The 17,394-nt window shown below is 37.3% G+C and overlaps 1 protein-coding gene across 1 annotated transcript in view; it reads left to right on the top strand.

The window, feature by feature from the left end:
• The first annotated feature begins 282 nt into the window (after window positions 1-282).
• LOC308611157 (microtubule-associated protein 9-like) overlaps window positions 283-17,394 on the top strand; it is a 33,503-nt gene continuing 16,391 nt past the window's right edge. Inside the window, 5 exon segments of the mRNA XM_081260044.1 lie at window positions 283-359; window positions 1,963-2,110; window positions 3,080-3,164; window positions 4,728-5,045; window positions 11,097-11,326. Of these exon segments, the coding sequence (XP_081116170.1) occupies window positions 2,036-2,110; window positions 3,080-3,164; window positions 4,728-5,045; window positions 11,097-11,326 (708 nt within the window). The 5' untranslated portion in view covers window positions 283-359; window positions 1,963-2,035.

Genomic DNA, 17,394 nt, shown 5'->3' with positions numbered 1-17,394 from the left:
CTCAGCGCGCAGGTGGGAGCTGGACAGGTCCTGTCTCCTAGGTAATGACTGAAGCACAGGCGGCCGATAAAGCACCCTTCTCCCCAGACCCAGAAGGCTGATGTCATTTCCTTCGTCTGGGCGGTTGCACCAGTGACACGGAGGGCTGTAGCGCGGTGTTAGGTACCCGAGAGACCTGCGGCGTCGTATGTCACTTCCTCCTGGAGACGCTGTTTCCTAGCAACTCCTTCCCACCTCCGTTCTTAGTACCGCCTCCTCGCTCACTGCAGAGTTGGTCTCTGAAAGCAGCCAGGCGCAGGCCCAGGAGACGGGCCAACAGCTGGTTCCTCCGGTCGCGGGGAGACATCCGCAGGAATGCAGTGAGTACAGAACGCGGGACTTGCGGGTTGTGGAGAATAGGGGCGGAGGCGGCGCTCGGCTGTGCACCACCCTGGCTGGTGGCGGGTGCTTGGTCGGCCACGCGGGGCAGAGCGGGCAGGGACAGGGCGCCACCTGGACGGGTCGGAGCAGTCCCCCGCCCCGCGCTGCTGAGGGCGGCGGGGAGAGTGAGCAGCCTCCTCCTGGAGCACTGGAAACGTCCACAGGACCATTTAACATAGATTTTAATGCAGTCCATCGCAGAAGCTTCTTTTTGTTTTATCTAATAGTATTTCAACACTTGTGAGAGGGAAGAGTGGCTGGAAAAATATCACTATTTACGATCTTTTTCTTTCCCAGCACTGTATGTAAACTTAAAAAAAAAATGCTTATGTTCTTAGTTATGTACACTAAGTCCCCTACCTATGAACCTTCAAGTTGCGAACTTTAAAAGATGCGAACCTGCATTCTCATGTCCAATCACGTACGTTAGTTCATGTGTATGGTGTACACTGTCTCGTGTGTGCGTCCTCTACAAGTGGTTGTGCTTTTGTGTACTTTACTGTACAGTCCTTTATAGGGCACAGTAGTTCAGTATCTTTATTTCAAGCCCGGGATCCCCGGAAGCAAGAGGGTAGATAGAATTGAAGGCAGCCAGGAAGGAGAACATGTGCCATCAAAGTCAGGCGTGAATGAAATTGCAGCTCGCCCTCCGTCTCCTATTGATGACAATCCTTCAGCTCTACCGTCTCCCTCCTCCTCTCCCTCGTCCAGTCAGTAACTCTTCTTGCCTCTTCACTTGATGCCGGCCCCTGTATGCTAGTTGTTGTACTGTACTACTGTTGGGTACCTAAGCTAAATTTGTTGGACTTACGAACAAATTGGACTTACAAACACAATCTTAGAATGGAACTCACTGGTATGTAGGGGACTTCTGTACTTCAGGGGCCCCCAACCCCAGGCGGCAGACCCCTGTTAGGAACGAGGAACTGGACCGCACAGCAGTGGGTGAATGGCGGGCGAGTGAGCGAAGCTTCATCTGCCGACCCCTATCGCTCCCCATCGCTTGCATTACCGCCCGAACAATTCCCCCCACCCACCATCTGTGGAAAAATTGTCTTACACGAAACTGGTCCCTGGTGCCAAGAAGTTTGGGGAACGTTGCTGTACTTTATGGTGACAATCGTCTTCTTTGTAGCCTTTTAAATAAGTATGGCTGTTTTGTCGGCTATATTATACTTTTTGAATGGAAGAGAGGTGAAAAAGTTTCTATTTCAATTGGCAACAACCTATTGCACTCATTATTTAAATGAGTGCAATAATTGTAAAACTTATTTAGGATAATAAAATAGTTGTAGAAATATTTTTGGATAACTTCAGTTTGAATTTTATTTTTCTGAAAACAAGTTTGTTAGTAGAATTTGCTTTTTCTTTACAAGAACTCTGTTTATTACTCTGCTACTTAAAAGTGAAGATATAACTCAATGTTCATATGATGCTTTTCTGGTTTTAGTTTGGCTTTGGGGTCAGGGAGGGAGTACTAAGTGTAGTAAAGGAAATTCTCAAGCATGAAAAAAAGTCTGATTTGTTTTTTATATATTTCAGCCACCATCAGAGGTTGAATTATCCCTATCATTTGTTAGCCATTTTATAAAATTAGAGAATTAAAATAAACACTATGTCTGATGAAGTTTTTAGCACAACTTTGGCATATACAAAGAGTCCAAAAATAACCAAAAGAACTACTTTCCAGGTAAAGTATTTTTATTTTGAATGATTTTACCAGGTAAACACTGTATTAGGAATATTGGACTTGAAAGTGCTTCCATTCAATACAACAGTCCTATGTAAAGCTGGAGTAAATCTATGTTTCTTTTGAAATTTTGCAGATGATTGTATTTGGGCTCCAGTATTACCAACTCTTCTGTGTGGCTTTAAGACTACCAAATTAAACTCAATACTAGGTTCTTACTATATTAAAAAGTTAAATTAGCTTTTAAAAGTTGAATAGCAGCTTCTAATTGCCATTTTCATATAAAAATTGTTTTTTTTTCCCCTGGTGTAACATTATAACATTTAGGCTTTCTCTGTCCAGTCACTACAATTTTGAACTCAGCCTCTAAATTTGCAGTATTGATTACATCTGTTAACAGCAATATGCTGAAAAAAAAGATCATAAAGAATACCAGTTTCGGGCTTCCCTGCTGGCGCAGTGGTTGAGAGTCCGCCTGCCGATGCAGGGGACACGGGTTCATGCCCCGGTCTGGGAAGATCCCACATGCCGCGGAGCGGCTGGGCCCGTGAGCCATGGCCGCTGGGCCTGTGCGTCCGGAGCCTGTGCTCCGCAACGGGAGAGGCCACAACAGTGAGAGGCCCACATACCGCAAAAAAAAAAAAAAAAATGAATACCAGTTTCTTCCATAATGCCAAATTATAATGAACCCTGTCTAAATTGAGTCCTTCAATTAATTTGGTTGGTGTTGTCTGTCTTCTTTAATTTAATCCAAAGCTCCATGGGGAAAGGAATTGTCTGTGATGTTCTGCATTGAGTCTTAAGGGTTGGGTGCATGGCATAAGGTAGGCTTTCAGTGAATATCTGTTAAATGAATGAAACGTAAGTTTTAAGGCAGTTATTAATCAAGCATTATTTGTTTAAAGAATGAATTCAATATATGAGACCTCCACATTTGGGTAGAAATTGATTTTAATTATTTCATTTCAGGATGAACTAATAAAAGCAATTACAGCTCACTCAGCCAGACAAAGAAGTTCTGAATACTCAGATGACTTTGACAGTGATGAGATTTGTATGTGAGAACATGGGAAAGTAAACCACTTCTCTTCTTTTTGCTTCTTTAGTTAGGTTTAGCCCAACTCTGCAAAAAAATCACTATGTTGAAATAATACTTATGAACTCACAGGTTTTAGATCTCCAACTTTTCTTTTCTTTTTTTTTTTTTTTTTTTGCGGTACGTGGCCTCTCTCGTTGTGGAGCACAGGCTCCGGATGCGCGGGCTCAGTGATCATAGCTCACGGACCCAGCTGCCCCACAGCTGGTAGGATCTTCCCAGACCGGGGCACGAACCCATGTCCTCTGCATCAGCAGGCGAACTCTCAAACACTGTGGCACCAGGGAAGCCCTCCAACTTTTTAATGAGTAAAAAGTCACTCTTAATTTTAAAGAAGTTATATGATTGTCCTTGGTTTTCTTCTGAATGTGTGGATGGAAATAAAATTTAACTGACAGCAGATTTGCTTGTTAGTGGTAAACCACATTGGAGATAACAAGTTCATCTTTAAGGTCAACCCTATAAGGTAATAACTAGGGCCCATAGAACTAAAGTTTGTGCATGTTAGGATCACTTTTATAATGCTTTTTTATAAATCAAGGGTTTTTGGCTGTGAAAGGGAATCAGTTTAAAAAACCCAGTATATCAGTACTGTATGGTTAATTTGGTTTATTTTGATTATGTAAAATATTAATATTTTACATTTCAGGATAAACATACAAAATTCTCAACTTGAAATTCAGTGTTTTATACTTTCAGTGAATAACTCTCAATGTTCTCTGTAAAAGTAATCAGAACAATAGTTAAATCATTGCTTTATAGTTCAGTTAGCATTCTTTATTATTCTTCTCATAGTAAAATCTAATACTGTGGTATGGATGAAATTGCAGTTCCAAAATTTTTATGAAAAAACATTATTAGCAAATTCTTCCATTTACAAATATTATTGATTTTATGAAGTTTTTGAAAAAAAATATAAAAGATTTAGAGTCCAAAATCTAATTTAAATGTCCATGGCTGATTATTAATTTGAAGAACTTTTGAAGGACTTTTCTCAGAGCAAGCACAGTGCTTGGCTTGACAAACTATTCATACTCAATAAGTATGTTTTGACTACATTAATGAAACTGAAATTTTTATTTTACAAATGCCAATAAAACCTGCCAAAGTTAGCTGTTTTGTAGGGCTGCAAATCTATTCACAGTTGTAAATTCATTTCCAGTCTTTTAAAAAAATTTTTTTAATTAGTTTCTGCTTTATAACAAAGTGAATCAGTCATACATATACATCCGTTCCCACATCCCTTCCCTCATGCATCTCCCTCCCTCCCACCCTCCCCATCCCACCCCTCCAGGCGGTCACAAAGCACCGAGCTGATCTCCCTGTGCTCTGTGGCTACTTCCCACTATCTATCTACCTCACGTTTGGTAGTGTATACATGTCCATGCCTCTCTTTCGCTTTGTCACAGCTTACACTTCCCCCACCCCATTTCCAGTCTTTAAGGTAATCTTTTTGATTGATGTAATCTTCAAAACTTTAAAATATACTATTGAAAATATTTTTTCTCTTCTATTTTTCAGTTTCCTTAGGTGACTTTTCTGACACCTCAGTAGATGAAAATTCAGTTAAGAAAAGGATTAATGATTTTCATATATCAGATGATGAAGAAAACAATTCTCCAAAACTGTCTTTTTTGAAAACCAAGAAATCAATGAATGATGTGAGGAAAGATGAGCCAGTCGTCTCTATCAAAAGCAATGAGATGGCACCTGATGGTGATAAAGGCATGATTGTAAATCCCTTATCTGAATCTCAAAATAAACAACAAGAAACTGAAAAAGAGAAAATTAAAATGGCAACGAAACCTAAAATTCTTCCAGTCAAAAGCGCATCTTCAGGTAATTTGTTAGGTTACTGTAATTGCATTTCTTGAAAATTTATTTTAAGATAATCAGTCACAAAAAACTTTTATATGATAGCTAAGAGATTCTTTTAAATTTTTATTTATTTATTTATTATTTATATTTGGCTGCGTTGGGTCTTCGTTGCCACTCACTGGCTTTTTCTAGTTGTGGAGAGCGGGAGTTACTCTTCATTGAAATGCACGGGCTTCTCATTGCAGTGGCTTCTCTTGTTGTGGAGCATGCGGGCTTCAGTAGTTGTGCTGCATGGGTTCAGTAACTGTCGCTCACGGGTTCTAGAACACAGGCTTAGTAGTTGTGGTGCATGTGCTTAGTTGCTCCGTGGCATGTGGGATCTTCCCAGACCAGGGAATGATCCCGTGTCCCCCACATTGGCAGGTGGATTCTTAACCACTGCTTATGGTGGCTAGTGGATATTTAAGGAAAAAAATCAGACTTAACTTTTCAATTTTACAGATATAAATAAAAATAATAGAACCATAGAGATAAACCATAATTCTGATGTCCAGTTGTACATTCAGTATTGTATCTCTGCTAGTGCCTGTTAGCTGGCCAAAGTACCTTCAGTCATCCACAGCTGTGGCTCCAAAGCTCCTGGGTCCAGCCTTGCTTAGGCCTGTGAGCTCCAGTTTTGTTTTTAGCAGTGGAACTACAATGGAATCCTTTCTAATCCATCTCACACTCCACACATCAGGGTTATAGCAGCATTGGAGCTAGTCCTTAAAACAATCATTTCCATACAGCCATTTGCCAGAATATTTTTGGTATTTGTATATTTGAAGGGAGTAGTGGGGGGAGGTGTTTTTGCTGTCATTGTTTAAGCCTCCAGATTTTCCTTAAGAAAAGAGAATCTCCATTTGGTTTCTCTGTTCCCCAGGAAAATCCACTAAAACTCAATTTTCTGTGAGGATGTTCCTGGTGTGATTACAGTAGTTTCTCCACAGTTCTACTGAGCTCTGTGCATAGGGCAGCAGAGATGGAGTGAAGCAGGCACCAACTGCTGTGACATCCCCTGAGCTGTCATGCAGAAACAAGGGCATAGAAGTTTAAGGATTTGGAGTCTTCCAGTCTTTTTCTGTTCTATAGAAAAAAAAAAATAGTACTTGATGCTAACCTTCACAAAAACCTCTTTCCTCCATATCGTCATTAAATATGGTGCTGGTAAGTATTTCATACTTTATGTAATAGCACTGGCAACCTTAGGCAGAGCTATATTTCAGACACTCCTTTTTCCACCCCGACAATTCCATCCACTTTCAAATGAGGAGAAGATATGAGCAAGCAGGGATACTAGGGGAAAAGCTACTGCAAGTTAATTATGTGTGACCTCAGCCGTAGGGTAAGCCTCACTGTCTTCATGGGGGGGTATGGGGAGGAAACCGGCTCTCCTGTCCTACAGAATTGTTTTAAGAATCTACTGAAGTATGTCTCAAACTAAAAACTTCTACAAAAGTGTAAGCACAAGGCCTAATGAAACAGAATTAACTTGCTAAAATGTACCTTCCCAGTGTACTGAGTAAAATCAAAAATGGAGAGAAGGGAAATGTAATCAAACAGTGAATAATCCATTACATCACCATTTCCCAAAGTATGTTCCACAGTTTGTTCATTGGTATTGAGGGGAAAACGTAGAGTTATAGGAATTTTAAACCAATTTCTTTATGAACTTCTTGGAGGTGTTAATAAAGACATATGCATGGTGAATCTTCAAGAAAGAGTATGCAGTGTTTCCTAGTCTTAGTTGAGTTTAAAAACCTATTTTTATGGATTACGTTTATTCTATTTGTCCTGATTCTAAAAAGCTTTTCATTAGGTTAATAAGAAAATGTGAGCATATTATAGAAGCTAAAAATTAGTCTGATATAGATAGAAGTATATAATTAGAACTTTATGGTAGATAATCAGCAATAATCCACCCATTTAATACCTTTTTTAAAACCTGTGAGAAATTAAAATGAATGGAGATATACTGTATTTTGACCACAAGATAGCTCAGGATTCTAAATGTGCAATACTGTATTTTTAAACAATCATTAACCATTTGCAATTCAGTATATGTAGGATAAAAAAAATTACCAAAACAAGTAATCATTTACATTTGATTGTAAAATAAAACATTTTGATAATGTATAGATGTATTTTTTTTCCTGAAAACTTTATGATGCTTCTGGAAGTGGAATTTTGGTATAAAATATATTAAAATCATTATTCCTAGGTTATTCAAGTTGAAGAAAAAAGTTGAGGTTGCTGGTTAGTGCCTGGCATGTAGAATTCATTAAGTATTTGAATGTATAAATGAATAAATGAATAATTAATTCATTAAAGAAGGAAAGTGGTTAATTAACTTGGCTTTATCCTCTAAATTTTTAGACTTTTTTTTTCTTATAGAGTTTAGAACTTAAATTTTTAATGTGATGAGATATTGCTGAGTATCACTTAATCCTTTATAAAAATATTAGAACCTGAAAATTTCCTTTGTTCTTGCTTGTCTTCTGTAACTAGTACAATAATCAAACTCTTTCACTTTTATCAGGTAATGGTCACATTGGTAGTGATTGTAGAAAGTAATTTTTACAGGTTATGCTGTTTTTATTTTAACTTTAAAGCAGGAGAACCTTGATTCCATTAGCATTGGAGTCTGGGTGCTCCTGCTTTAATCCCACAAACTAGAGTTTATGACTATGGGCACATGACCTCTTTGTTCCTCATTTTATTTACCTGTAAAATGGAGACAATAGTTGAACCACCACTAGGGGTTTGAGGCAATTAAATTGAGTTCATGTATTTGAAGTGCTTAGAGCAATCTTGGCATAAATTAAGTACTCTATAAATGCTTTTACTATTCATTTTATTATTCAGCATTTGTTCATAAGCAGATCATTTTATTTATCCCACATATTTATTGTGGGTACGATATGTTTCACTGTTACAAGCACTGTGATAGTAGCTATCACTGCGGCATTACAAAGACCTAGTACCACTCCTCCAATACTGTCTTAGTCCGTTCGGTCTGCTGTAACTGAATACCACAGACTGGGTAGATTATAACCAACAGAAACCTGTTTCTTACAGTTCTGGAGTCTGGAAGTCTGAAATCACAGGGCTCACATGGTTGGATAGGGCCCTCTTCCAGGTTGCAGGCTTCTCATTGTATCTTTTTGTGGTGGAAAGGGCAAAGGAACTTTGTAGAGCATTGTTTTAAGGGAATTAATCCTATTCATGAAGATTCTACCTTCATGACTTAATCACCTCCCAAAGGCCTCACTTCCTAACACGTCACTTTTGGGGTTAAGATTTCAACCTAAGAATTGGGTGGGGACACGAACATTCAGACCATAGCAAAGACTTTACAATTTGGTGAGAAGGTGTATAAAAGGTATAGTAAGAACACAGGAAAGTGGGCATCTAAATTTACCTGAGGGCATTAGGGAAGGCTTCCTAGAGGAGCTGGTGTTAATAGATATAACTCACAAATAATAGTACCTGTAGTCAGGACTGTCAGATGCAAATGACCCAATTCAAACATCAGTGGAAAGAGTTTATCTCTATGTTGAGCATAGATGTCAGAAGTCCTTCCTTTAGGTGTGATTAAGTGTAGAAAATCGGTATTTCTATATCATCAGGATTCTCTCTTTTTACTTTTGTCCTCCCTCCCTGACCCTCTCATTCTCTCCTCCTGCACTGTCACTGCCCCATTTACTCCATCCCCTGGTCCATTTTTCTGTCATTTGGTTTCTTTGTCTCAGACAGCCCTTCACTTGGCAGCAAAGAATGCCACTAGCGGTCTCTAAATCACATCCTTCTAGCTCTATGGCCTTAAAGGCACATCCATCAACTCCAAGTAGAAAAATCCTTACCTCCTGACTGCCTGCTGTGGTCAGGGGAAATGAAGTTTCTGTGATAAGCTGCACAGGAAGAAGGGGGCTGCATCATGTGCCCATCATTCTCACTGAGGTATGGAGGAGATATTTATTAACCCACCAGAATCACATGGATAGAAAGGAGGAGAGGATACCCAAAAAGAAAACAGGAGTGGTGGACAAACCAGAACAGGAAATGTCTATATAATCATTGATATTCATTAAGCACTTCCCATGTGTCAGACACTGTGTTGTGTGCTTTGTATGTATTATCTTACCCAAGTCCCATGAGCACTTTAGCAAATCTTAGCTAATTCTACCTTTAGGAAAACTGGAGTATGTGACAGTTATCTGATTCATGTAAGTTTACAATGCTAATAAGTGTCAGAGCAAGATTCAAATATGAAATATCAGAAATAGGCAACCCATACAGAGAGTGCGTAGAATGGTGGTTATGAGGGGCTGGAGGGAGGGAGAAATGGGAGTTGCTAGTCAAGAGATGTAAAGTTTCAGTTATGCAAGATGAATAAGTTCTAGAGCTCTGCCTTATGGCATTGTGCCTTTAGCTAATAATACTGTAATGTGCACTTGAAAATTTGTTAAGAGGGTGGACCTCCTATTAAGTGTTCTTACAATAAAAAAATGACTCAAAACCAGGCATTACACAATATTCTGCTAAAACTGAGGTTCCAAAGACAGGCAAACATTTGTCAGGAGAAGAAAGAGGAAGTGGACATCCTAGGCAGAGGGAGAGCTTGGGTGGCAAGCTCTGGTGGCAGGAGGGATGTGGCATAGCTGCAGAAGGACAGTGAGCCCAGCATTTCAGGACAGATTACTAAGAGGGTGTGTCAGTGATAAAGCAGCACAGGTAGCCAGGGACAAAACCATGAAACATTTTATATTGTTCAGAGGCAATGAGCTTTTTATTCTGTAAGACTGGCTGATGGGGAGCCATTGAAAAATTTTGTGGAGAGGAGTGGTGACCTGATTTGTGTTTTATAAATATCACTGAGGCAGTAATCTATGCAAGAGTAGATGGAACTGAGAGTGGGGATGTAGAAAGTGGGATAAATGAGAGAGAAATTTAGCAAGTAGAATGGATAGGGTATTGTGATTCTTTGGATTTTGTGGGAGGAATCTAGGATGACTCTTGGATTTTGGATTGAACATTTGACCAGAGTTCAGGACACACATAAAATTGGCAATGAAACATTTATAGCAGTTCCAATTACGTATGTTTGTAGAATCTTCTAGCAGGATTTATAACTCCACCTATAGATAAAAAGGATAAAGGTATTAATTAGTTCAGTTTTGAAGTTTCATCAGAAAAATACATTGGTAGAACAATGGAGAGATGGATATGTATAACAGGTAAAATTTAGGGAAAACTTCATGTAAAATGTTTCTTATCATGTTTTGAGGGCTGGAAGTATACCAGCATTAGACTGTTGTTTTAAACTTAGAAGTAATGAAATAGTAACTGAGATATTTTAATAACTGCTGGAGAGGTTTTATGGACTCAGAGAACAGCAGCTCACAAGTTACCCAGTTGTCTGTTCCTCCTTCCAGGGACATTTAGCTCTTCTACTCCCTGTACTGACATCATCTTTATACTTGTAACAGCACTTACCTTTGTCTTATAATTTTATTTGTTTAGAATCGTCTCCTTTCCCAACCTCTAAATTCCTTGGACAGGGCCATTGCCAGTGTCTTGATTCTGAGGTCCATTAATGTGAGTGATGTGTATGGGGCCTGACAGCAGATACTCAATAAAGGTTTGATGGATGAACTGCCTCATTTTATAAAGGCTGAAACTCAGGCAGTTTGGTTTTGTTCGTTAAAAGAAAAAATCTTTTTTAATACCATGAGAGTTGATGAGTTAACTATTCACAAAAGAGAAGTATATTAGTTACTTCCAGGATGACAGCCATTAAAAAAAAATTTATTTGGTTATGAACTATCGCTTCCTTGTACTTTCTGGAGCTATGTGTAGAGAAGGGTGTGGGCTTCTTCTAGACTCTCCAGGATAGAAAGCCAAGGTGCTTGGGCACAGGAGGGAAGTGTGGTGGCACCTGCGGTGTAGGAGAAGCCATGGTCATCTAAAAAATGTATTTTTTTAGTGTATTAAATTGTATTTAATGTATTAAAATATTGTATTTTTCTGCAGAAAATAACAGCAGCCTTGAAGCAGACAACCACTTTAAGCCTTCACCTCGGCCAAGGAGCATGTTGAGAAAGCACAGCCACAGGGAAGAGAAAGACAGGCTAGGAGAAGACAAAGACACTGCCCTCCATGAAGAGTTAGAGGCACATTCTGCGCCATCGTGCCTCCCAAGGCTGAATGGCAGACAACCAGAAGCTGAGGAAAATGTATTCTCTGAAAACCTTGACCCTGAGGTTTGCACTACTGCTAAACTGTGTTTCTAATTCAGGTTTTTGCATCTGATTATGAGAGAAAGAATATTTGTGTGTGCACGTGCATGTGTGTGTGTTTTACACGATTTCTTCAGCAATTGATAAGGAAATAATTTTGTTTTTAAAAATATATTATATTTTACTGGATCTAAAACTCAATTGTAAGATATAGCAAAAATACAGCATTATTTTAGGTACTGCTAAGAAAGAAGAAAACTGCTAAACTGTAACATACGATGCATCCAATTTCAGACAAAGTAAAATGTGAAAAAAACTGTTGCCTTTTTGAATCTATGCAACACTTTAATTGCAAGAGTTTTTATTTACATATCTTTGAATTGTATAATTTATGGCCAGCATCATTTTATTCATTTGGTTTTAATCACTCAACAAATGTATACTGAGTGTTCACGGAACAGTCCTATATTTTTTGGGATATACCAGAAAAGATGTAGATATGATCCTTCAGGACTTCATCAGGAGTTTACTGTGTATTGTTATTAGGGAAGAACACTTGGCCGCCTGTCTTTACATTTCACTATAGTTAGAGAAGTTCCACCTCACATTTCAGAAGGGATAAGTATGGGAAGAACATTCCTCCTCCAAAATCTGCTTGAGCAGGTCAGAGAAAAGGAACTAAACAGTACTGGCTAAGCTTCTTTCTTCTTCTCCTGACTCCTCTGTGCTACTGATGTGAGAAAAGATCTGCTCCCTGGGAGGTGGTACAAAAGCAGACAGAGGAAGTCCTTTGTATCACAACTAAACAGATTAAACTCTCCAATTCAGGTCAGAAGTATGAGCACAGTAGGCTCTGATTCCACTCATCCTGTAGGTTAGCTTTACCAGAAAAGCTGGCAATTTGATATAAATTTGCCTGACTTCAATGTGCTATGTCTTAATTTGTTCTGAAAATCAGGTGAAGAGGGGGTGTTATCAAAACCAAACAATTATTTTATGTTTAATAAATTCATCTGGCCAAGTGGATACTGTGTTAGTTCACTGTAGCTGCTGTAACAAATTGCCACAAACTAGATGACTTAAAATAACAGAAGTTCTCTCAGTTCTGGAGGTCAGAAGTCCAATATCAGGGTGTGGACAGGGCCATATTCCCTCTGAAGGCTCTAGGGAAGAACGCTTCTTTGCTTCTTCCAGCTTCTGGTGGTTGTCAGAAATCTTTGGTAGTCCTTGGCTTGTAGCTGCATCACCCCAGTCCTTGCCTCAATCAACCCATGGTCTTCTTCCCTGGGTCTCTGTGTCTCCCCTCATTTTTCTCTAAAAAAAGACACCAGTCATTTGATTTACGGTCCGCCCTACTCCAGGAGGTTCTCATCTTAACTAATTCCATCTGCAAACACCTTATTTTCAAATAAGATCACGTTCGGAGATTTGGGATAGACATGAATTTTGAGGGAACATTATTCAAACTGATAGTGATACCTAACTTTAATTGCTCTTTAAGATGTATTCTATATCCCTTGATTAAAGAAAAAAGTATTCCTAAAGTTTTTAAAGTAACATTATATTATGACAGAAAATTTAATTGAAAAATATCTACCCATAATCCCACCACCTAATAACAACTATATTCATTATTCTTACTCCCCTTTTGGGCTGTTTTCCTATACTTGTTTTTATATTTGTCATCTTAACATTCACAATGTTTTGTATCATGCTTTTTTGTTTAATCTCTTAACATTAGGTCATGAAGTGTTTCCATGTTGTTGGGTGATCTTGAGACTATGTTCACCTTAATGACTATAACATAGCCCATATTGTAGAGATATTATCTTTGTTGGGTATATTAGATACTTCTGTTTTTAATAGTCTAAATTTTCCTTATTCCTCATTATAAAATTTTCCTGACCATGCTCTGAATCTTCTTTAAACCCACATTTTCAGGGATTTCCCATTTATTTTGTGTCCAACCCTTCTCTCTCCTATGTCTATAATCTTTGGCTCTGGAAGAGTCCATTTTCATCCACATTCAACTATGCTGAAGCCTCTCTAACTTTGTATAAGCTTTCACATGACACTGTACCTCTCTCCCTATTGCCTTACCTTCCTGCAAATGTCAAAGCTGGGTATCAAAAGGGTGACATTTTCTTTCTCTCTACAACCTCACTTCCCACCTTTCCTTTGTGTGTGCATGTGTGTGTGTGTGTGTGTATGATGATATATATCTATGTTTATATGTTAAATTAACTCATTATTCCTGGGATAAAATCTAGTCAATCATGGTAGACCATTTTTGTGTGGGATTTGATTTTTTAATATTTTGTTAAGATTTCTACATCAATATTTATGGAAGTTGTCTATAATTTTTTCCTTATAATGTTGTTATCAGGTGTGAGTATCATATGAATTGGGGAGTGTCTCTTCTTCCTTTATTTTCGAAAAGTTTGTTTGGTATGAAACCAAAAATTTAGTGTCATTTTTCCCTTAATTGAGATAATTCACCAGCGAAATTATCTGGGCCTAGAATTTTCTTTGTGGAGAGGTCTTTGACACTAAGTTTGATTTTTTTTTTTTGGCAAATATTTGGTATCCAGATTTTCTCATCAGTTTGGTAATTCATATCTATTTAGATATTTGTCCACTTTATCTGAGATGTTGAATTTATAAAGTTTTTTGTGATATTCCCATATCCTTTTGATGACAGTAAAATTATCATGACATTCCATCTTTCATTTCTAATATGTAGTTTGTGTTTTCTGTCTTTCTTGTTAAATTTCGATAGGCATTGCTCAGTTTTGTTAAAACTTTCCTAAGAACCAGTGTTGGTTGTGTTAGCTTTCTCTGTTGTTTGTTTCCAATTTCATTGATTTTCACTCTTTATTATTTCTTTCTTTTATTTTCTTTGGATTTAATTTGCTTACCTTTAAGTTAGAAAATGTGTCCATTCATTTTAAGCTTTCCATCCTTTCTGTCAAAACCTTTGAAAACTTTAAATTTTCCTCTAATGCACTGATTAGCAGCACTCAATTTTTTTGATGCCATTTATTTTCATTATCATTCCTTTAAATATATTTTCTAATTTCCTTGTGATCTCTTTTTTGACCAAATGGTTATTTTATGGTGAATGATTTTATTTCCACATATTTAGATCTTCTCTAGATATATTCTTGCATAAATTTATAATTTAATTTTATTATGATCAAAGAATATATCTTATATGAATTCACATTTTTAAAAATTGTTGAGATTTTTTTTTATGGCCCAGACTAAGTGTGTCTTGTGAAAGTTTCATTTGTATTAACAAAGAATGTGTGTTCTGCAGGTGTTAGATATAATGTTTTGTAATTTCAGTTTGGTCAAGATGGTTGGTAGTGTCATTCAGGTCTTCTCCATTCTTACCGAATTTTTGTCTAGTTGATTTACCATGTACTAAATAGAGTGTGTTAAAATCTCCAGTTATGTTTGTGAATTTCTCTGTACTTTCTTTTTGTTCTGTCAGCATTCCATGACTCTGTAATTAGACACATACACATTCATCATTATTAGTTCTTGACCCTATTTAGCATTATGAAATTTTTGTATCTCTGGTAATGCTTCGTATCTTGCAGTTTGTTTTGCCTGATATTTCAACATTTCAGTATTTGCATGGTATCACTTTTTCCATCATTTTCTTTCAAACAATTTTTTCCTTTTTCTTTAAATGACTCTTGTAATAGCAGTTTGGTGTTACTTTTCTATCAAGTCTGACAATCTGCTTTTTAATTGTGATCTACTTATGAATTCATTATTCCATTTATGAGTGTTTAGACCATATACTTTTTAAAAATAAATTTATTTATTTTATTTATTTTATTTTTGGCTGCATTGGGTCTTCGTTGTTGTGCACGGGCTTTCTCTAGTTATGGTAAGTGGGGGGCTACCCTTTGTTGTGGTGTGCGGGCTTCTCATTGTGGTGGCTTCTCTTGTTGTGGAGCATGGGCTCTATGTACACAGGCTTCAGTAGTTGTGGCTCTCAGGCTCAGCAGTTGTGGCTCACGGGCTCTAGAGTGCAGGCTCAGTAGTTGTGGCTCATGGGCTTAGTTGCTCCACAGCATGTGGGATCTTCCCAGACCAGGGCTTGGACCCGTGTCCCCTGCATTGGCAGGTGGATTCTTAACCAATGTGCCACCAGGTAAATCCAGTCCATATACATTTAATATAAGTACACTTAGGGCCAATTTGTTGCTGTTTGTTTTCTATTTATTTTATCTATTTTTTAAAAATTGAAGTTGTTGTTCCTCTATAACTTCTTTCTTGACTTTTTATTCAGAGTTAATCACATAGGTTTTAGTTTTCCATTAGTTTTCTCTGTTGCCTTTTGACTATACCTATTCACATTATATTTTTAGTAGTTGTCTTATGGATTACAAGATGCATCTATAAATGATCAGAATAGAGTTGACACTGTATTGTTTCACATTTAAAATAGAAACCTTGTAACAGTATAGTTCCATATACTCCCTCATCCATCATGCTGTTGATATCATGTATATCACACCTACATATGATATAATTTCCACAACACAGAGTTATAACTTTTCTTTAAAGAGCCTTTTAAACTTTTTGTCTTAGACTTTTAAAGAACTAAAAGAAGAAAAGAATAAATATTTATAGTTTTCTTAGATATATATACCATTTCTACGGATCTTCATTTCTTCCTATAGATCCAGATTACCTTCTAGTGTTCTTTCCCTTCAATCTTAAGAACTTATTTTTGCATTTCTTGGTTTCCCAGTGATGGATTCTCTCAGTCTTTGCTTATGTAAAACATATTCACTTTATCTTCATTTTTGAAGGATGGCTTAGTTGAATATACACTTCTTGGCTGACAGTTTTCTTCTCCTATCCTCAGCTCTTTATAGGTTTCCATTGTTCCTGGCCTCTATTATTTCTGTTAGGAAATCAGCAAAAATTTATTTTGCTATCCTCATTATACAATGTTTTATTTTTTCTAGTGGCTTTCAGAATTATTTTCAAGATTTAATCTTTTTTCTTTGAATTACAGCAATTTGACTATGAGGTACCTAGATGTGGTTTTCTTTATATTTATCCTGCTTGAGTTTTGTTGAGATTTCAGGATTTGTAAACTGATAATTTCCATGCAGATGGGAAGTTAAAATTATTTTTTCTGTTTTATTTTCCTTCCTCTTGTTTGTAATTGCATGTACACTGAAATTTTAGATATGTCTCACTGATCTCTAAATTTCTTTCATGCTTATTTAATCTTTTTTTCCCTTTGTTTTTTTTTAGATTGAATAAGTTGTATTGTTCTGTCTTCAAGTTCACTGCCTTTTTCTACCATTCCTGATCTGCTGTTCAGTCTATCAGTGATTTTTAAAAAAATTTCAGTAGTGTTCAACTCTAGAATTTCCATTGGTATTTTTTGTATTTTCTGTATCTAATAATAAGATATCCCATCTGTTCAGCCACTATGTATATATTTCCTCCTAAGTGATTGAACATATTTATAATCCCTACTTTAAAGTTCTTGTTTGCTAATTGAAACACCTGGGTCATCTCTGGCTTGGTTACTATAGAGTATTTTTGTTGTTTTTGTTTTCATGAGTATGTGTCACCATTTTTTTAAACTTATTAACTTTTTGATTGACTACTGAACATTATGAATTATATGTTGTAGAGATTCTGGATTCTGTTATGTTCCTCTGAACATGTGTTCTAGCACACAGATATTATGGCTAGACAAATTCCCAGCTCTGTCTCCCTTGCCATGGACATTGATTGAAATCTCTGCTTAGTTTTTTCACTTTCTATCTACTGTGATTTTACAGGACCCTCTGAGGTCTTTCCCATGCCATACATAGATGAGCCAAGTGTTCGAGGTGGATTTATATGCAGATATTTGGGTTCATGCCTTCTGCAGCTCTTCTCCAAATTTATTGGCTGACCTTCTAGTCCTAAACTCTATCTTATGACCCCTCAAGCCAGTCTAGTAATGCTGCAGCCTTCTACTAAGCTGCACAGTTGGGGGAATTTCCTCAGGAAAAAGGCGACTAACTTGAAAATCTCCTTGGGTAAATCTTCCCTTCTCCGGGTAG

The sequence above is a fragment of the Mesoplodon bidens genome (assembly GCF_964165515.1).
Source record: "Mesoplodon bidens genome assembly, contig: HAP1_SCAFFOLD_105, whole genome shotgun sequence".
NCBI classification, from domain to species: domain Eukaryota; kingdom Metazoa; phylum Chordata; class Mammalia; order Artiodactyla; family Ziphiidae; genus Mesoplodon; species Mesoplodon bidens.
Note: the sequence above shows the minus strand (reverse complement) of the source record. Positions and strands in the feature narration are given on the sequence as shown.